The 18788-nt window shown below is 54.3% G+C and overlaps 2 protein-coding genes across 9 annotated transcripts; both read right to left on the bottom strand.

The window, feature by feature from the left end:
* Nucleotides 1-1421: 1421 nt before the first annotated feature.
* Nucleotides 1422-3320, bottom strand: FTL (ferritin light chain). Its single transcript, XM_074024136.1, has 4 exons — nucleotides 3017-3320; nucleotides 2709-2855; nucleotides 2214-2339; nucleotides 1422-1718 (listed from the first exon to the last, which is right to left on the bottom strand). The coding sequence occupies exons 1-4, from the start codon at nucleotides 3116-3118 to the stop codon at nucleotides 1566-1568; spliced, it is 528 nt and encodes a 175-aa protein (XP_073880237.1). The 5' UTR covers nucleotides 3119-3320; the 3' UTR covers nucleotides 1422-1565.
* Nucleotides 3321-3842: 522 nt separating this feature from the next.
* Nucleotides 3843-14487, bottom strand: BAX (BCL2 associated X, apoptosis regulator). 8 transcript variants are annotated; one of them, XM_074024131.1, is made up of 7 exons: nucleotides 14402-14487; nucleotides 13939-14021; nucleotides 13764-13815; nucleotides 13530-13676; nucleotides 13033-13168; nucleotides 7935-8039; nucleotides 3843-4398 (listed from the first exon to the last, which is right to left on the bottom strand). In XM_074024131.1, the coding sequence occupies exons 3-7, from the start codon at nucleotides 13790-13792 to the stop codon at nucleotides 3979-3981; spliced, it is 837 nt and encodes a 278-aa protein (XP_073880232.1). In that variant the 5' UTR covers nucleotides 13793-13815; nucleotides 13939-14021; nucleotides 14402-14487; the 3' UTR covers nucleotides 3843-3978. The 8 variants fall into 8 exon arrangements, with proteins under 8 accessions (XP_073880232.1, XP_065390813.1, XP_065390814.1 ...); XM_065534741.2 differs by lacking the exon at nucleotides 3843-4398 and adding an exon at nucleotides 7065-7379; XM_065534742.2 differs by lacking the exon at nucleotides 3843-4398 and adding an exon at nucleotides 7065-7330.
* Between the last annotated feature and the right edge of the window lie 4301 nt (nucleotides 14488-18788).

Genomic DNA, 18788 nt, shown 5'->3' with positions numbered 1-18788 from the left:
CTCAGGTGATCTGCCTGCCTCGGCCTCCCAAAGTGCTGGGATTACAGGTGTGACCCACCGTGCCTGGCCACTTCTTTTTTTGATAACAGGATCTCCCTCTGAATCCCAGACTGGAGTGCAGTGGAGAAATCATGGCTCACTGCAGCCTCAACCTCCCAGGCTCAAGTGATCCTCTCACCTCAGCCTTCCAAGTAACGGGGACTATAGGCACGTGCCACCACACCTGGTTAAATTAATTTATTTTTTTTTAGAGAATGGGGGGTTCCCTATGTTGCCTAGGCTGGTCTCAAACTCCTGGGCTCAAGTGAGCCTCCTGCCTCAGCCTCCCAAAGTGCTGGGGTTACAGGCTTGAGCCACCCCGCCCCACCCCAGCCCCAGGGGAAGAAGGGGAGGAGTCAGAGCTGACAAAGCAGTTTTGCAGCTTGGACCCAGCAGATGCTTTTTAAGGCCTGTTTTCAGCTTTTTCAGTTCCCACTTGGAGAATCTGGCCCAAAGTTTCACATCCCATTTCTATGATGAACCCTAAACCCCTTGTCCAGCATTGCTTGGGCATCACGTGTGCCTGGCCGCTCAGCTCCGCCTGTCAGTTCCTCTCAGTGTGCGCCTCACATTGGGATTACTGAAGCTTGGGCCATAATCTGTAAACTCTGGAGCAAAGACCTCAGTGAGCCTCCTGGTTGCCATGCAAGTTGCACAGCAATAGCCTCAATGTGCCCATATAAAGGGCCTAATAATTTCAGCTGCCTCCCAGAATTGAGGTTTGTTTTTTTTTTTTTTTTTTTGAGACAGTCTCACTCCATTGCCCTGTCTGGAGCACATTGGCGCGATATCAGCTCACTGCAACCTCCGTGAGGCAGATATGGTTTTTGGGTTTTTTTTGAGACCAGAGTTTCGCTGTTGTTGCCCAGGCTGGAGCGCAATGACGTTGATCTCAGCTCACCGCAACCTCCGCCTCCCAGGTTCCAGCGATTCTCCTGCCTCAACCTCCTGACTAGCTGGGATTACAGGCATGCACCACCACACCCGGCTAATTTTGTATTTTTAGTAGAGGCGGGGTTTCTCCATGTTGGTCAGGCTGGTCTCGAACTCCTGACATCAGCTGATCGGCCCACCTGGCCTCATAATCACTCGTTAAATAGTGCTGTTTCTGGCTGAAACCGAACAGATCTGTGTCCAGGTACCAACCTAGGTCTTAATTCAACTCCCTGGAGGCTATCTCTGCCATCTGGGAGGGACAGTTAACAGCCAGGCAAGCAGAGAACCCTCAAGTTCAACACTACCCAGATAGCTTCTTGTCTTAGAAGAGATAAGAAAATGGGAGATGGGGCCAACTCCTCTTTCACTGGCATCCCCAACCCAGCCAGAAGCTTTATGAGAACAGATCCCACCTCATCTTCCATACCACACACAAAACCACCAACTGCATCAAAAAGCTTTATTTCCATTTGGTCCAAGGCTTGTTAGGGTCGTTAAGAAAGCTGCCTAGTGGCTGGAGGGAGAGGCTTAGGCAGAAGCCCTATTATTTTGCAAGGGGCCCTTCAGAAGTCGCTGGGCTCAGAAAGCTCTTAGTCGTGCTTGAGAGTGAGCCTTTCGAAGAGATACTCGCCCAGCCCAGCCTCCGGGCCGGCCAGCCTGTTGAGGTTGGTCAGGTGGTCACCCATCTTTTTGATGAGCTTCACTTCCTCATCTAGGAAGTGAGTCTCCAGGAAGTCACAGAGCTGAGAGAGAAGAGGGAGAAATTAGAAACCCGATCCCTGCCGGGCGCGGTGGCTCAAGCCTGTAATCCCAGCACTTTGGGAGGCCGAGACGGGCGGATCACGAGGTCAGGAGATCGAGACCATCCTGGCTAACACGGTGAAACCCAGTCTCTACTTAAAAAAAAAAAAAATACAAAAAACTAGCTGGGCGAGGTGGCGGGTGCCTGTAGTCCCAGCTACTTGGGAGGCTGAGGCAGGAGAATGGCGTGAACCTGGGAGGCGGAGCTTGCAGTGAGTCGAGATCCGGCCACTGCACTCCAGCCTGGGCGACAGAGTGAGACTCCGTCTCAAAAAAAAAAAAAAGGAAACCCGATCCCTGGAAAAGAGGGAGAAAGAGCTGCCAGTTGCAGATTAAAATATGACAGGTGTTAAATGAGGCTCTGAAGGGAATTTGCCCAAAGAGAGCAAAGGCTTGAGGGGTATGGTTGGGTAGCCATGGATGCAGGGGGTACGTACATGGGGATCCGTGTGGGCAGAACCCAGGGCATGAAGATCCAAAAGGGCCTGATTCAGTTTTTTCTCCAGGGCCATGGCGGCTTTCATGGCATCCGGGGTTTTACCCCACTCATCTTCAGCTGGCTTCTATACAGAAGGGAGAAACGGCTTCAGAATACACACACTCGGCACATGGAACTAAACCTACATTTCCCAAGAGTTGGTGGGGGTCAGAGGCCCAGGCCACAAAGACATGTGACAGCTTGTATTTATCACTCTCCGCACCCCGTCCTAGCTCTTACAGCTACACGTCCTTACGTCTACGCAGCAGTGTGGACTGCCGCGTCCTGGGGGCACTGCACGACGTGCGCCTCTATTTCCAGCCGTAAAAGGGCTCACAAGACCGAACTCAATCTCCCCGAAGCCCACGCGACATCTAAGCCCTCAAATCAAGGCTCCTCGCGCGCACGGCCTGCTGGGAGATGTAGTCCGTTACCCTACCCACACACTAGTTACCTTGACGTCCTGAAAAAGAGCGCGGCCGCCACGCTGGTTTTGCATCTTCAGGAGACGCTCGTAGCCCTCGCGCTTCTCCTCGGCCAATTCGCGGAAGAAGTGGCTCACGCCTTCCAGAGCCACATCATCGCGGTCGAAATAGAAGCCCTAAGGAAAGAGATGGAGGGAACAACGCTTAGCGGGAGGCGAGGCCAAGGGGGACTCTGCCCTCTGTTTACTCGACCGGACAAAGAAGGCCGGCGCCTGCGCTGAGGGCCGAACGTGCGCAGCTGGGGGAAATTAGGGCCAGGGGCGTCCTGGGGACTCACCAGAGAGAGGTAGGTGTAGGAGGCCTGCAGGTACATATTGACCAGGCTGTTGACGGCTGCCTCCACGTCGGTGGAATAATTCTGACGAATCTGGGAGCTCATGGTTGGTCGGCAAGACGGAGCTAACCACAAAAACGGTGCTGGCAGGTCCCAGAAGCAGGAGATGGCCGAGAAGATGGTCCCGGAGGTTGCAAGTGGAGAGGAAATCGGAGGGCGGTCGGAGGCTGGAAGAAAGAGTCCCCGGATCTGTTCCGTCCAAACACTGTTGAAGCAAGAGACAGACCCGCGGGACCGCCGAACTGCCAGGGGACGTGGCTAGGGCGGCTTCTTTTATAGTGCGCTGGCCCTCGGAGGCGGGGCGCTCGGAGCGGGCTATCGGCCAATCTGCGGTGGCAGGAGGCGGGGCCGAAGTCCGTGCCTGACCAATCCGGAGCACACAGGAGTCTCAGCCCCCGCCCCAAAGCAGGGGGAAGTCACGCGCCTGCAGCGCGAGTGTGTTGTGAAATGGGGGCTTGCGGGGGTTGGGGCCCTGGGGCCGATTCGAGGAATGGAGGGTTTCGTGGGCGGGGGGGTGGGGGGTGGGGGCTGGGGTTCCTCTGGGAGACTATAGTTTTATGGGAGCATTAAGAGTCCTGTGAACTGATGACCCTGGGGTCCTGGGGGTGCCTCGGGAAAGTAAGTCAGATTCTGGGGTTTTGGAGGGCATGGATTTTTCTGGAATCTTGAGTGGGGGGAGGGGCAACTCAGAGGTGCAGGGAGGACCTGTAGTTGCCTGAGGTTTGTGCTGCGAGATAAGGAGTCTCCGGATCCTTGGGAAGCTTGGAAGGCAGTGAGGTGGTATTTCTGGACCCCTGGGGATCTCTGGGAGACAGAGGGGTGCGAGGACTGGAGTCCTGGGCTTTACAGAGGTGGGAGTTCACGATGCAAACTCTATATTTTGGAGCCCTCCCCCGGGGAGATCTTTAGGTCCTTGAGGTGCTCTGCAAGTTGGAAAGGGCAGTTGTTCTGGAGCCGTGGGGTTCCCCAGTGCGGGAAGCCCAGGAGGAGCATTGTATGAGGTAGGATGACTTCTGGAACCCTGGACAGCCCTCGGAAACCCTCCAAAGACTGGCTGGGACTTTGGGGATACCTTGGAGCTCTTTCAAGGGCCCAGTCGTTTTCTGGGAGTGGAAATGGGGAGGAATGAAATGTCTGTTTCGAGCTTTGCGGTGTCTCTGGGACTGCGTGTCCTGGGGGCTGTTTTGGAGGCAACTCACAGACTCCGAGAATTCTCCTTGGCCCTGAAAACAGTGTCTCCGCAGTTGCCGTCGTGTCTTGCCTGACGTGTGCTCTTTCAGGCCCACAAAGAGAAGCCCTGCGTTGTGGACACACAGTCTGGGGACCTATGGACGAGACGTCTGTCTACAACTAATGCGTATTTTTTTTTTTTTTTTTTGTGACAGAGTCTGGCTCTGTTGCCCAGGCTGGAGTCCAGTGGCCGGATCTCAGCTCACTGCAAGCCCCGCCTCCCAGGTTCACGCCATTCTCCTGCCTCAGCCTCCCGAGTAGCTGGGAGTACAGGCGCCCGCCACCTCGCCCGGCTAATTTTTTTTTGTATTTTAGTAGAGACGGGGTTTCACCGTGTTTGCCAGGATGGTCTCGATCTCCTGACCTCGTGATCCGCCCGTCTCGGCCTCCCAAAGTGCTGGGATTACAGGCTTGAGCCACCGCGCCCGGCCTCTCTAATGCGTATTTTTTAAGCGGACCTGGTCCATGTTGATTTCTGGGAGACGGAGTCGGCGCAAACCTTGACCCTGCTTAAGTGCCCCGATGGAGGTAGCCCGTGCGCTGGGCAGGGAGCTGAAGCCACTGGGGCGTGGGGTGTGAGGTCAGGCCCTGCCCTACAGAGGAGCCGCTCCGAGCAGCCCAGGCAGGGCAGCCCCTGACCGAGGGGATCTGCAGATGCCTCGCCAGGCCGGTATCTGGGGTCCTTGTTGCAGGCAGCGACTGCTGAGTCATGCTGAGCTCAGCGCGGGAAGGGGCCCCCCGCGGGGACGGATGTGGGTGGGGCCACTCACTGACCTCATCCCCTTGGCACTCCCCGACTTTTTTGGTGGGACCCTCAGAAGTAGACCTGGCTCAGACCCAAATCGGGCCCCTTCCCCCCAGGTCCCCCCTTGTTGGAAGCCGGCTGTGTGCTTTGTCTCCGTGTCGTTTTGGTTCCCATGTTTTTTTCTTTTTTTCCTGGGATCCTGCCTGTGGCCATATTGTCCCCTCACTCTGGGTGGTGGCTCAGTGTACACTCATTGATCCTATTTCCTCTCTCCCCTGACTTGGGGTCTTTGGGAAGAGTCCATGGAGGAGGGACAGCCGCCCAAAGCACCCGGTTGACTGTGGGACCTGAGTTACTCATTTACCAAATGTCATACCTCAGCCCAGAGACCTTTAGTCCCGAGAGGGGCCTTGGGGCCCATAGGTGGAGGTAGAGGAGGGGCTGAGAGAGACAGGATCTGAAGACCATAGAGAACGTGGAGTGGGGACACAGAGGCCCAGAGAAAAAGCGACTCAGACAAAACCCTGAGAGAGAGGGGGACAGAGAGAGAGGGGGACAGAGATCCAGAGAGGGGGACAGAGACGCAGAGAGAGGGGGGGACAGAGACCCAGAAAGAGGGAGACAGAGACCCTGAGAGAGAGGGGGACAGAAACCCAGAGAGAGGAGGACAGGGGTGGGAGGGGAACAGAGGCAGGGAGGTACAGAGACCCGGGGGTTGGGGGGACAGAGGCCCAGAGGGACCCCGGGGGGAGTAGAAATCCAGAGCAGGGGTACAGATCCAGAGAGAAGGGGGGGCAGACAGAGATCCAGAGAGAGGTGGGGCCAGAGACCCAGAGAGAGGGGAAACAGGGACTCAGAGAGAAGGGGACAGGGACTAGGTGGAAAAACAGAGACCCAGAGAGAGGGTGGGACAGGGATGAGGGGGGACAGAGACAGGGCGGGGGAGAAGAGACCCAAGAGAGGGGGACAGAGACCCAGAGAGGGAGGGGGACAGAGACTCAGGGTGGGGGGACAGAGACACAGAGAGAGATGGGGGGCCAGAGATTCAGAGGGGGGCTAGAGACCCAGAGAGAGGAGGCCAGAGGTCTGGGGATGGGGGGTGGAAAGAGCCCAGAGAAAGAGGGCCAAAGGTGGGGTGGGAACAGAGACTTGGAAAGCAAAGACCCAGAGAGAGAAGTGGGGACAGAGACCCAGAGATGGGAGGGGGTAAAGACCCAGAGGGGAATGACAGAGCCAGAGAGAGGGGGCGCCGGAGACTCTGACTGAGAACCCACATCCTCTAACCCCCTTGTCTTCGCTCGGCCCTTGTCTGAGGTCACTGGGCCTCTGAGTTCGGCACCTTCTTCCGGGAGTTCCTCTCCAGGGGGGCCCCACCCAGCCGTGGGGCCAGACCAGGTTCCTCCGCCTCTGCCCTGCCCTCCAGCCTCTCTGTCCTCAGCCCAGCTCAGGAGGCCTCTCCCATGGGCTCTCTTGCCCTGGTGTCCTCAGCCTGCCACCTTCCAGTCACCCCAGGCTCCAGAGCCCTTCCTGCTTCCCTGGTCCTACCATCCCTCCTCCTCCCACCCCCATTCTCCAGCTCCATAAAGGTATGGCCTCCTGAGGTCCCATGTGTGACACTCCAGGCTCTGGTCCCAGGCTCTGGAGGCTTGCTGTGCAGCCAGCTGTGCTGTTCTTCCCCCTACCCACACGCCTGCTCAGGCCTCACAGGCCACTGCCTCTGTCCTGCACAGATCGTCCTGGGCTGCGACAGATGTGCCACCAGTCACCTTCGTTTCCCTTCACGACTGTGGGCTCCTGCAGGGTAGGCCCGGGACCAACTCATCCCTAACCCGCAGACCCCAATGGGCACCCCAGAAAAAGATGTCAAGGGAGTGCAGAGAGCCCCACGTCCCTGAGTGGCCCGAGCAGGTATCTCTCGGTGAGCAGACGGCAGGCCTGGCATGGGGCGGCGGGCAGGGCCTGCTCTCCTGATGTGCCAGGGAGCGGGGCAGAGGCCCAGTGACTCAGATGCCGAAGTATGTCCCGAAGGAGGTTTATTACCCCCTCAAGACCACTCTTCCCCACCCCCCCAATAATTACAAAAGTAAGAAAAATGCCCATGTCCCCCAATCCCCACCCCTCCCAGAAAAATGCCATAATTTATGGAGGAGAAACACAGTTCAAGGCAGCTGGGGGCCTCAGCCCATCTTCTTCCAGATGGTGAGGGAGGCGGTGAGTACTCCAGCCACCAAGATGGTCACGGTCTGCCACGTGGGCGTCCCAAAGTAGGAGAGGAGGCCGTCCTGGAGACAGGGACATCAGTCGCTTCAGCGACTCGGCCAGGGGCAGCCCCTGGGCAGGCACAGGCAGGATCAGGGAGGCAGGAGGAGGTCAGAAGGCAGGATTGTGGGCAGGGGACTAACATGAATGGGCATTGAAGAGCTGGGCTCAGGCCAGGCATGGTGGCTCACACCTGTAATCCCAGCACTTTGAGAGGCTGAGGCAGGAGGATCGCTTGAGGCCAGGAGTTCGAGACCAACCTGGGCAACATAGCGACACCCCCTTCTCAGTGGGGAAAAAAAAAAGACAAGAGTTGGGGTCAGAGGATCATCAATGAACTTGAGCAATTCCGGAGGCAGTGGAGGCTCCAGGGAGGGCAGAAGGCACTAATCAAGTCAAGGTCACAGTGAGGTCAGAGGTCACCGGGAGGTCAGTGGGATAGATGAATCAGGGATTGATCAGACACATAAGGAAATGCATTATAGACCACATCTGACGATCCGAAGATGGGGAGAGGGCACCACTGTGACCGGCTCCAGAAGGCCCAGGGTCCCAGAGGAGTGGCGGGTGGGCAGGGACAGTGGGGCAGGGGCGGTGGTTGGGGTGAGGAGGGTTGAGGAGTCTCACCCAACCACCCTGGTCTTGGATCCAGCCCAACAGCCGCTCCCGGAGGAAGTCCAGCGTCCAGCCCATGATGGTTCTGATCAGTTCGGGCACCTTGGTACACAGGGCCTGTGGGGAGTGGAGTGAATGTTAGGGACCGAACCTTGTCCCCAATGCCTGGGGATAGTGGCCCCCAGCCTCCTTTCTCAATTCTTTGCCTCCCCTCAAAGATTTCTGCCACCCACAATTGAAGTCGGCTTCAAATATTGTAAACATGGCCAGGAGCACCAGCTCATGCCTGTAATCCCAGCACTTTGGGAGGCCAAGGCAGGTGGATCATTTGAGGTTGGGAGTTCAAGAACAGCCTGACCAACACGGAGTAACCCCATCTCTACTAAAAACACAAAATTAGCCGGGCATGATGGTGCATGCCTGTAATCCCAGCTACTTGGGAGGCTGAGGCAGGAGAATCGCTTGAACCCGGGAGGCGGAGGTTGCGGTGAGCCGAGGTCGCGCCATTGCACTCCAGCCTGGGCAACAAGAGCAAAACTCCATCTCAAAATAAACAAATAAATACAAAAATTAGTTGGGTGTGGTGGCAGGCACCTGTAATCCCAGCTCCTTGGGATGCTGAGGCAGGTGAATCGCTTGAACCCAGGGGGCAAAGGTTGCAGTGAGCCCAGATCACACCACTTCACTGCAGCCTGGGCAATAGAGCAAGAGTCTTGTCTTAAAAAATAAATTAATTAATTAAATAAAATTGTAAACAAGATCATGTTACTCTCAACTGCCCCATCCCTGAGCCTTCTGTGGCTCCCCAGTACCCTCAGGATGAAGACCTGAAAGCACAACGCAGCCCACAAGCCCTGTGTGCAGGCTCTAGCCTGACCTCACTCCACCTTTCCACTTCCTGTTTTGTGCCTCACTGAGCTGCTTCCATTTTTTTTTTTTTTTTTTTTTTTTTTTGAGACGGAGTCTCGGTCTGTCGCCCAAGCTGGAGTGCAGTGGCCGGATCTCAGCTCACTGCAAGCTCCGCCTCCCGGGTTCACGTCATTCTCCTGCCTCAGCCTCCCGAGTAGCTGGGACTACAGGCGCCCACCGCCTCGCCCGGCTAGTTTTTTGTATTTTTTAGTAGAGACGGGGTTTCACTGGGTTAGCCAGGATGATCTCGATCTCCTGACCTCGTGATCCGCCAGTCTCGGCCTCCCAAAGTGCTGGGATTACAGGCTTGAGCCACCGCGCCCGGCCCATTTTTTTTTTTTTTTTTAAGATGGAGTCTTGCTCTGTCACCCAGGATGCAGTGCAGTGGCACAATCTTGGCTCACTGAAAGCTCTGCCTTCCGGGTTCAAGCAATTCTCCTGCCTCAGCCTCCAAAGAGCTGGGATTACAGGTGCGTGCCAACATGCCTGGCTAATCTTTTTTTTTTTTTTGAGATGGAGTTTTGATCTTGTTGCCCAGGCTGGAGTGCGATAGCGCAGTCTCGGCTCATTGCAACCTCCACCTCCCGGATTTAAGTTATTCTCCTGTCTGAGCTTCCCAAGCAGCTGGTATTACAGACATCTGCCACCACACTGGGCTAATTGTTTTTTGTATTTTTAGTACAGACAGGTTTCACCATGTTGGTCAGGATGGTCTCAAACTCTTGACCTTAGATGATCCGTGTGCTTCAGCCTCCCGAAGTGCTGATGTGAACCATCGCGCCCGGCCCCATTTTTTTTTTTTTTAATTTAAAAAATTCCCATCAAATTCTTCCTGCCTCGGGACCTCTTCTTGTGCTCCTGTTTCCACCTAAACAGGCCTCGACCAAGCAAATTCTCACCCTTCAGCGCTCAGCGCAAATGTCACTTCCCCAGAGAGGAATTTTCTTTTTTTTCTTTTTTTTTTTTGAGACGGAGTCTCGCTCTGTCGCCCAGGCTGGAGTGCAGTGGCCGGATCTCAGCTCACTGCAAGCCCCGCCTCCCGGGTTCACACCATTCTCCTGCCTCAGCCTCCCGAGTAGCTGGGACTACAGGCGCCCGTCACCACGCCCACCTAATTTTTTGTATTTTTAGTAGAGATGGGGTTTCACCGTGTTAGCCAGGATGGTCTCGATCTCCTGACCTCGTGATCCGCCTGCCTTGGCCTCCCAAAGTGCTGGGATTACAGGCGTGAGCCACTGCACCCGGCCAGAGAAGACTGGCCCCTGCCCATGGATCCCTGACCTTCTCTCCCGACTCCCAAGACTTCTCCTTCAGCCTTTATCTGGCCACCTCTATTCTGTCATCCCCGCTCTGTAGGTGGCCCCACCATCACCTGCACTACTATTCCCCTCACCGCCAACGTTCAAGCCCCATCAGCTCAATCTTGAAAACACATCAAGAAATAATTCCTCTTGGCCGAGCGCGGTGGCTCACGCCTGTAATCCCAGCACGTTGGGAGGCTGAGGCAGGCAGATCACCTGAGGTCAGGAGTTCGAGAACAGCCTGCCAACATGGTGAAACCCCATCTCCACTAAAAATGCGAAAATTAGCCAGGTGTGGTAGCGGATGCCTATAATCCCAAGCAACTCTGGAGGCTGGGGCAGGAGAATCGCTTGAACCCAGGAGGTGGAGGTTGCAGTGAGCCGAGATCGCACCATTGTACTCTAGCCTGGGTGCAACAAAGCGAGACTCCATCTCAGAAAAAAAAAAAGAAACATCCCTCCCATTAGCTGGTGTGGTGGGGAGCGCCTGTAATCCCAGCGTCTCAGGAGGCTGAGGTAGGAGAATCGCTTGAACCCGGGAGGTCGAGACTGCAGTGAGCCAAAGTCACGCCACTGCACTTCAGCCTTGGTGACAGAGCAAGACTCTGTCTCAAAACAAACAAACAAACAAACAAAACTTCCAAAAAGAAATATCCCTCCCTGTTGGAGACCAGCCTGGACAACATAGCGAGACCCCATCTCTACAGAAAAAGGCTAATGCCACAGTTAGTGGGGCATGGTGGCATGCTCCTGTAGTCCCAGCTACTCTGGAGGCTGAGGTGGGAGAACTGCTTGAGCCTAGCAGTTTGAGGCTGCAGTGAGCTATGATCACTACTGCACTCCAGTCTGGGCAACAGAGCAAGACCCCACCTCTTTAAATCCCCCCCACCCACCTCTGCTGCTACCACCCGGGCCTGGGCTTGTCATCTTTCAGCAAGACTATGATAGGTGCCACCTCTCCAGCCTCCTTGCTTCAGCCTTTGTACCCCATGATCTCTTTTTGGCCAACAGCCAGGATCATTTCACCACCTCCCCCACCATATTTCCTTATGAGAATCTTCATAAAGAAAAGTGAAAAGAATTCCACAGTTAACAGCCATATAACCGCCACCTAGATTCTACAATGAACATTTTGCTATATAGACAGTCCCCAACTTATGATGGTTTGACTTACAATTTTGATCCTACTATGGGTTTATCAGGAGATTGAATGCATTTTCAACTTATGTTTTTTCAATTTATGATGGGAATACTAGGATGTAACACCATTGCAAGTCAAGGGGCACCTATACTTCCTAGAATAATCCCTTAAATTCATAAATCAGGTCACGTCACTTCCATATTTAAAACCAGCCAATCACTCCCATCACACTCAGAGTAAATTTAAAGTCTTTCCAGGCCGGGCGCAGTGGCTCACGCCTGTAATCCCAGCATTTTGGGAGGCCAAGGTGGACGGCTCACTTGAGGCCAGGAGTTTGAGACTAGCCTGGCCAACACAGCAAAACCCCGTCTGTACTAAAAATACAAAAGCTAGCCAGGCATGGTGGTACGTGCCTGTAATTCTAGCTACTTGGAAGGCTAAAGCATGAGAATCACTTGAACCTGTGAGGTGGAGGTTGCAGTGAGCTGAGATGGTGCCATTGCACTCCAGCCTCGGCAACAAAGCGAGACTCTGTCTCCAAAAAAAAAAAAAAAAAGTCTTTCCAGCAGCCCAAAAAACTCCACACAATCTGCCCCTGCCCAACTGTGCCCTCCTTTCCCACCGTCTCCCCCAGCTCACTCTGTCCAGCAGCACTGGCTTCCTCCCTACCGTCAAAACACAGGATTGGTCCTACCTCAGGGCCTTTGCACTTGCTGTTCCCTCTACCGGATGCCTCTTCCCCCGATCACTATAGATCAGTGCATCCTTCTTGTCATTCCAACTTTGGCTTTAATGTCACCTGCTCTTAGAAGTCTTTCCTGGCTGGTTGCAGTGGCTCATGCCTGTAATCCCAGCACTTTGGGAGGCCAAAGTGGGTGGATCATATGAGGTCAGGAGTTCAAGACCAGCCTGACCAACATGGTGAAACCCTGTCTCTACTAAAACTACAAAAAAAAAAAAAAAAAAAAAAAAAAAGCTAGCCAGGGATAATGGTGCACACCCGTAATCCCAGCTACTTAGGAGGCTGAGGCAGGAGAATCGCTTGAACCTGGGAGGCAGAGGTTGCAGTGAGCCAAGATCGTGCCATTGCACTCCAGCCAGGGCAACAAGAGCAAAACTCCATCTCAAAAAAAAAAAAAAAAAAAAGGCCGGGCGCGGTGGCTCACGCCCGTAATTCCAGCACTTTGGGAGGCCAAGGCAGGCGGATCACAAGGTCGGGAGATCAAGACCATCCAGGCTAACACGTTGAAACCCTGTCTCTACTAAAAATACAAAAAAAAAATTAGCTGGGCGTGGTGGTGGGCTCCTGTAGTCCCAGCTACTCGGGAGGCTGAGGCAGGAGAATGACGTGAACCCGGGAGGCGGAGCTTGCAGTGAGCTGAGATCCCGCCACTGCACTCCAGCCTGGGCGACAGAGCAAGACTCCGTCTCAAAAAAAAAAAAAAAGAAGTCTTTCCTGACCACTCTGCTAAATCACACTGCCCCCTTTACTTCACCCCTGTACGTCAAGTCCCTGAGAGCAGGGATGCAGCCTGCTTTGTACGGTGCTGTGTCCCAGGTGCCAGCTACAGGCCTGGCACACAGCAGGCCCAGTAAATGCTTGTTGAATGAATAAAAGAAGCAGACACCCAGTGCACAGCCATCTCTCTCCATGCCCTCTGTGGTCACTGGGCCACTGCAGGGGGTTGATCCCACGATCCCCAGGGCCTCACAGGTCTGAGGGGAGCACCCCTGGGCTCACTGCCCTGCAGCTGCCCACCTTGAGCACCAGTTTGCTGGCAAAGTAGAAAAGGGCGACAACACGGCCCCAGTTGAAGTTGCCGTCAGAAAACATGTCAGCTGCCACTCGGAAAAAGACCTCTCGGGGGGAGTCTGTGTCCACGGCGGCAATCATCCTGCAGGAGAGAGGAGAACCAGTGCCGGGGAGCGAGCATCAGGCTGATGGTGGAAATCCCCACATCCACCGCACACTAAAGATGAGGAGACTGAGGCCCAAGCCAGGCTGAAATGAAAAACAACAGGCCAACGGGGGGCAAGGGAAAGGGACGAGACAGACATCGAGGAAGGTGGGAAAAATGACTCCCTGAAGGAGGGTTTTAAGATCCTGGCGGAGGGGACGGCTGGGAGTCCAGAACGCTTGCGCTGAGTTGTAGGGCCCAGACTTCTAGTTCTTAGGGGAGGAGGAGAATGCGGGGCTGAGACTCCTGCGTTCTCAGGGAGCCCAGTGGCTGGATTTCTGGGTCCCGGGGCCCACACCTCTGCAGCTCCATGTTACTGTCCAGTTCGTCCCCGATGCGCTTGAGACACTCGCTCAGCCTCTTGGTGGACGCATCCTGAGGCACCGGGTCCAGGGCCAGCTCGGGTGTCTCCCCCCCCATTCGCCCTGCTCGATCCTGGATGAAACTAGAGTGGGGATGGAGTGAGGGTGCAGAATCAGAACGGGGTGTCACTCCTCAAATCTGTGCCACAATAATCAGACCTCAAACTCACCCCTGAAGCAAAAGGGCCCCTGTCTTCATGATCTGCTCAGAGCTGGTGGGCCCTAGAGGAGAAAGGAAGGGAAGAGGTGCCTGGACTCCTGGGTTCTAGGGGATCAGGAGGCTGTGGAGGCTCACGGTCCCTGAGGGAGGGCAGAGCTGGGGACCTTGGACTTCTGGGACCCTACCAGATAAAGTGACGGGGGTGCCCAGACAACTGAGTCCCTGATGGAGAAAGGCTAGGAGGCTGGGCCTGTATCCTACATTCTCCCTGGGGAAAGAGGGTAGCGGAACACTAAATGCATCCCGACCCCTGGCCTGAGGGGGCAGAGGCGAGACCCGCCCCTCCCACCAGTGCCAGAGGCAGGAAGTGGTGCGGGCGACAAGCCCGGGCCTGCCCGGGGGCTTGGCTTCCGAGATCCCCTAGTTCTTGGGGGTCTGAGAGCGCCAGACAGGCAGGGATCGGGGTACGGGGATCAGAGAGCCAGGAACCTCCGAGGACGGAGGGGGCTGGAGTCTGGCAGCGCCCGATCCGGGAGTTTCTGCCCCTCAATGCTTGGAGATCGCACAGCCCCAGGCCGAGAGGAAGGATCCTGGGACCCGCCGGCGAGGGGGCTCGCCCTCCTCCCGCCCGTCTGCCTCCCGCCTCACCCCCGCCTCTGGGCTGCTCCCCGGACCCGTCCATCACCGCCGCTCCCGCCGCCGCCTCTCGCCGGGTCCGCGCGGGCGGCCGCAGCGCGCCCCGGGTCACGTGAGAGCCACACTGAACGTGCGTCCCTCACGTGGCCGCCCCGCAAAATGGCCGCTGCCCCGCAGCGCCGCCGGGTCACGTGACCGCACCTGCCTCGCTCCCTCGGGAGGCTTAGTCCCGTCACGTGACTGTCCAATGAGCGTGTCCCAATAAGTACCAGCCGTGGCGCCATCCAACAGACGCCCGTCCAGTCGCAACTCTGATGCCTTCATTTATCCAGGCACCATTTTTAGAAGTTTCGGGCAGGGTTTGAGCTCTCCCCAGCGCAGAAGGAATAGCAAGTGTAAAGGGTCAGAGGCCCAAAATAGCGTGCTTCCAGGCAGGACGTTGTAGATGACTAAAAACTGAGTGGTTTTGTTTTTGGTAGAGACCTGGATCTCGCTATATAGCCCACGCCCAGGCTTGTCTCTTAACTTGTGAGTTCAAGAGATACCGCCGTCTCAGCCTTCCAAAGCGCTGGGATTACAGGCATGAGCTACCGCGCCCGTCCTGCTTTTCTGTTGTTTGTATGTTTGTTTGTTTTGAGTCAGGGTCTGGCTGTGTTGCCCAGGCTGGAGTGCAGTGGCCCAATCATGGCTCACTGCAGCCTGGAATTCCCGGGCTCAAGCCTCCCACCCCAGCCTCCTAAGTAGCTGGGACTACACCACCCCTGGTTAATTTTTTTAAATTTTTTTGTGGAGATGAGGTCTCTCTACGTTGCTCAGGCTGGTCTCTGAAATCCCAGGCTCAAGTGATCCTCGCATCTTGGCCTCCCAAAGTGCTGAGATTACAGGCTTCAGCCACCCCACCCAGTCATGACTCGAGTGTTTGTGTTTGTATAAAAAGAAAAGGAATATGAAGTTCAAAAAGTGACAAAAACTAATCTGTGCTGATAGATCAGCAGGGTGTGGAAGGGAGGGGCCACAAGAGAGACTCCCCAGGTGCCCCAAATATGCCATATTTTTATCTGAATGGTGTTTGCATGGGTATACACTTATTATATTATTATTATTATTATTGTTTTGAGATGGAGTTTCGCTCTTGTTACCCAGGATGGAGTGCAATGGCACAATCTCGGCTCACTGCAACCTCTGCCTCCCAGGTTCAAGCGATTCTCCTGCCTCAGCCTCCCAAGTAGCTGGGATTGCAGGCATGAGGCACCACGCCCAGCTAATTTTGCATTTTTAATAGAGATGGGGTTTCACCAAGTTGGTCAGGCTGGTCTCAAGCTCCTGACCTCAAGTGATCCACCTGCCTCGGCCTCCCAAAGTTCTGGGATTACGGGCGTGAGTCACTGTGCCCGGCCAGGTATACACATATTTACAATTCATTGAGCTGTACACATAAGACTTGTGTGCTTTGTGAATACTATGACATGTCACTTTAGAAAGAAAATAATAGCAACTAAGGAAAACTCAGAAAAATGAGCTAGGATCAGATGATAAAGGGGTTGGGCCTATCAGAGAAGGGACTTGATCTATGTCCAGAAGGCAGCTGGGAACCATGGGAAAGTTTTGAGCAGGCAAAGGGCAGAGTCAGACGAGGGTGTCAGGACGATCTCTTAGACTTCCTTCTTTCTCAAAAGAGCTCCTGGTTGGGCGCAGTGGCTCACTTCTGTAATCCCAGCACTTTGGGAGGCCAAGACGGGTGGATCACCTGAGGTCAAGAGTTTGAGACCAACCTGGCCAACATGGCGAAACCCCATCTCTACTAAAAATTCAAAAGTAGCCAGGTGTGGTGACAGGCACCTGTAGTCCCAGTTACTCGGGAGCTGAGGCAGGGGAATCGTCGGAATCTGGAGGCAGAGGTTGCAGTGAGCCGAGATCGTGACCTTCCACTCCAGCCTCAGTCACAACAGGGAAACTCCAACTCAAAAAACAAAAACAACTCCCATAGCATTCAGGACTTATAACGCTTCTCACAGCTGTAAATGTGTGCAGTGTTTAATTTAATGTTGGCCTTTTTCATCCACCCAAAATTTCCACAAGGTTAATTTGTCCTCAATTCTCCCAGAAACCAGCATGTTACTTGATCCATAGTTATCTCTCAAAATGTGTTATTCAATAACTGTATGACTGAATGTTGGGGAGCATACAGAAATAAGACATTGTCGGCCGGGCGCGGTGGCTCACGCCTGTAATCCCAGCACTTTGGGAGGCCGAGGCGGGCGGATCACGAGGTCAGGAGATCGAGACCATCCTGGCTAACACGGTGAAACCCCGTCTCTACTAAAAATACAAAAAGAAATTAGCCAGGCATGAGTGGCGGGCACCTGTAGTCCCAGCTACTCGGGAGGCTGAGGCAGGAGAATGGCATGAACCCGGGAAGCGGAGCTTGCAGTGAGGCAAGATCGGGCCACTGCACTCCAGCCTGGGTGACAAAGCGAGACTCCATCTCAAAAAAAAAAAAAAAAAAGAAAGAAATAAAACATTGTCTGCCTCTGACATTCAGAGAAGACTTCTCAGAGGAGGCATTTCCCCTTGACCTTGAAGGATCATTTTGATTTGAAAACTGAAGAAAGGGGCCAGGTGTGATGGCTCATTCCTATAGTCCCAGCACTTTGGGAGGCCAAGGCAGGAGGATCACTTGAAGCCAGGAGTTCAGGACCAGCCTGGGCTGTACCATGGTGAGACCCTGTGTCAACTAAAACAAAAAAAAGAAAGGTGGGAGGGGGCCGGGTGTGCTAGCTCACACCCATAATCCCAGTACTTTGGGAGGCCGAGGTGGGTGTATCATCTGAGGTCAGGAGTTTGTGACCAGCCTGGCCAACATGGTGAAACCCCGTCTCCACTAAAAATAAAAAAAAAATTAGCTGGGAGTGGTGGTGCGCGCCTGTAGTCCCAGCTGCTTGGGAGGCTGAGGCAGGAGAATCGCTTGAACCCGACAGGCAGAGGTTGCAGTGAGCCAAGATCGTGCCACTGCACCCCAGCCTGGGCAGCAGATCGAGCCTCTATCTCAACAACAACAACAACAAAAGGTGCATGCCTGTAGTCCCAGCTACTTGGGAGGCTGAGGTGGGACGATTGTTTGAGCTTGGGAGGTCCTGGCTGCAGTGAGCTGTGATCAGCTGCACCACTGCAGTCAGACTGGGTGACAGAGTAAGAGCCTGTCTCAAAAAGAAAAAAGAAAAGAAAAAGGCAAGATAAAGGGAGAGGGTAGAGTTTAGGTGACAACCAAATGATAGCTTAGAGCAAAGCAAGGTCAACATCGGGTCAGGACTGTCAAGTGAAACCAGTGTCCTGAATCATTGGAAACAAGAAGGTACATGTGAAATGTTGCATCCAGAAACGCTTTATCTGAAGCGCTGCACCTGCTTTGGAAATCAAGGCTGCTACTCTGTATCAAGTGGATTAGATCCTCCAAGCAAGAGTCAGATGTTTCATTTTTACTGATAGAATTTCCAACAATTTATGAATTTAGAGAACAAAGTCTCTCCATGGGTAAAAAAAACCATGTCCTTGGCCAGCATGGTGGCTCATACCTGTAATTCCAGCCCTTTGGGAGGCCAAGACGGGCGGATCACCTGAGGTCAGGAGTTCGAGACCAGCCTGGCCAACTAAACCTTGTCTCTACTAAAAATATAAAAATTAGCTGGGCGTAGTGGTGCACTTCTGTAATCCCAGCTACTCGGGGAACTGAGGCAAGAGAATCACTTGAACCCAGGAGGCAGAGGCTGCAGTGAGCAGAGATCATGCCATTGCATTCCACCTTGGATGACAGAGCGAGATTTCAGCTCAAAAAAAAAACAAACAAAGCATATCCTTGAGAGACACAGTGTTTCCTGTTAACTTGGCGCCAGCTTTATCTGTGTGTGTTACTCCAGTCCAGTGAGATAGCCCTCCCTCGACCCCAGTTACAGAGAAGGAAAGAAAGGGCTTTTAATGCAGCTACACGCCTCTGAACAGTACAATCACTGAGTGAGGGAATACACTTTTTTTTTTTTTTTTTTTTTGAGACGGAGTCTCGCTCTGTCGCCCAGGCTGGAGTGCAGTGGTGCGATCTCGGCTCACTGCAAGCTCCGCCTCCTGGGTTCAAGTGATTCTCCCACCTCAGCCTCCTGAGTAGCTGGGATTACAGGCATGCGCCACTATGCCCGGCTACTTTTGTATTTTTATTAGAGATGGGGGTTTCACCATGTTGGTCAGGCTGGTCTCAAACTCCTGACCTCAGGTGATCTGCCCTCCTCGGCCTCCCAAAGTGCTGGGATTACAGGTGTGAGCTGCCATGCCTGGCCCCGCCCAAATTATTTTCTAGTGACCCTTTGATACTGGGTTCTCCAGCTTCTGCCAAACCACTACCACGAAGATG

This window comes from Macaca fascicularis, chromosome 19, assembly GCF_037993035.2.
Source record: "Macaca fascicularis isolate 582-1 chromosome 19, T2T-MFA8v1.1".
In the NCBI taxonomy this organism is placed as follows: Eukaryota; Metazoa; Chordata; class Mammalia; order Primates; family Cercopithecidae; genus Macaca; species Macaca fascicularis.
The sequence above is the reverse complement of the archived record's forward strand: the minus strand, read 5'-3'. Positions and strand labels throughout refer to the sequence as shown.

What these genes read in the sequence shown, in the direction of transcription:
- FTL (XM_074024136.1), bottom strand. Translation starts at nt 3,118, where the DNA reads ATGAGCTCCCAGATTCGTCAGAATTATTCCACCGACGTGGAGGCAGCC. An exon ending in CCTACACCTACCTCTCTCTG is followed by an intron (nt 2,856 to 3,016) that starts GTGAGTCCCCAG and finishes CTCTTTCCTTAG; the next exon opens with GGCTTCTATTTCGACCGCGA. An exon ending in CTGCCCACACGGATCCCCAT is followed by an intron (nt 1,719 to 2,213) that starts GTACGTACCCCC and finishes CTTCTCTCTCAG; the next exon opens with CTCTGTGACTTCCTGGAGAC.
- BAX (XM_074024131.1), bottom strand. Translation starts at nt 13,792, where the DNA reads ATGAAGACAGGGGCCCTTTTGCTTCAGGG. An exon ending in CCAGCAAACTGGTGCTCAAG is followed by an intron (nt 8,040 to 13,032) that starts GTGGGCAGCTGC and finishes CACTCCCCACAG; the next exon opens with GCCCTGTGTACCAAGGTGCC. An exon ending in TCCAAGACCAGGGTGGTTGG is followed by an intron (nt 4,399 to 7,934) that starts GTGAGACTCCTC and finishes TCTCGTCCATAG; the next exon opens with GTCCCCAGACTGTGTGTCCA.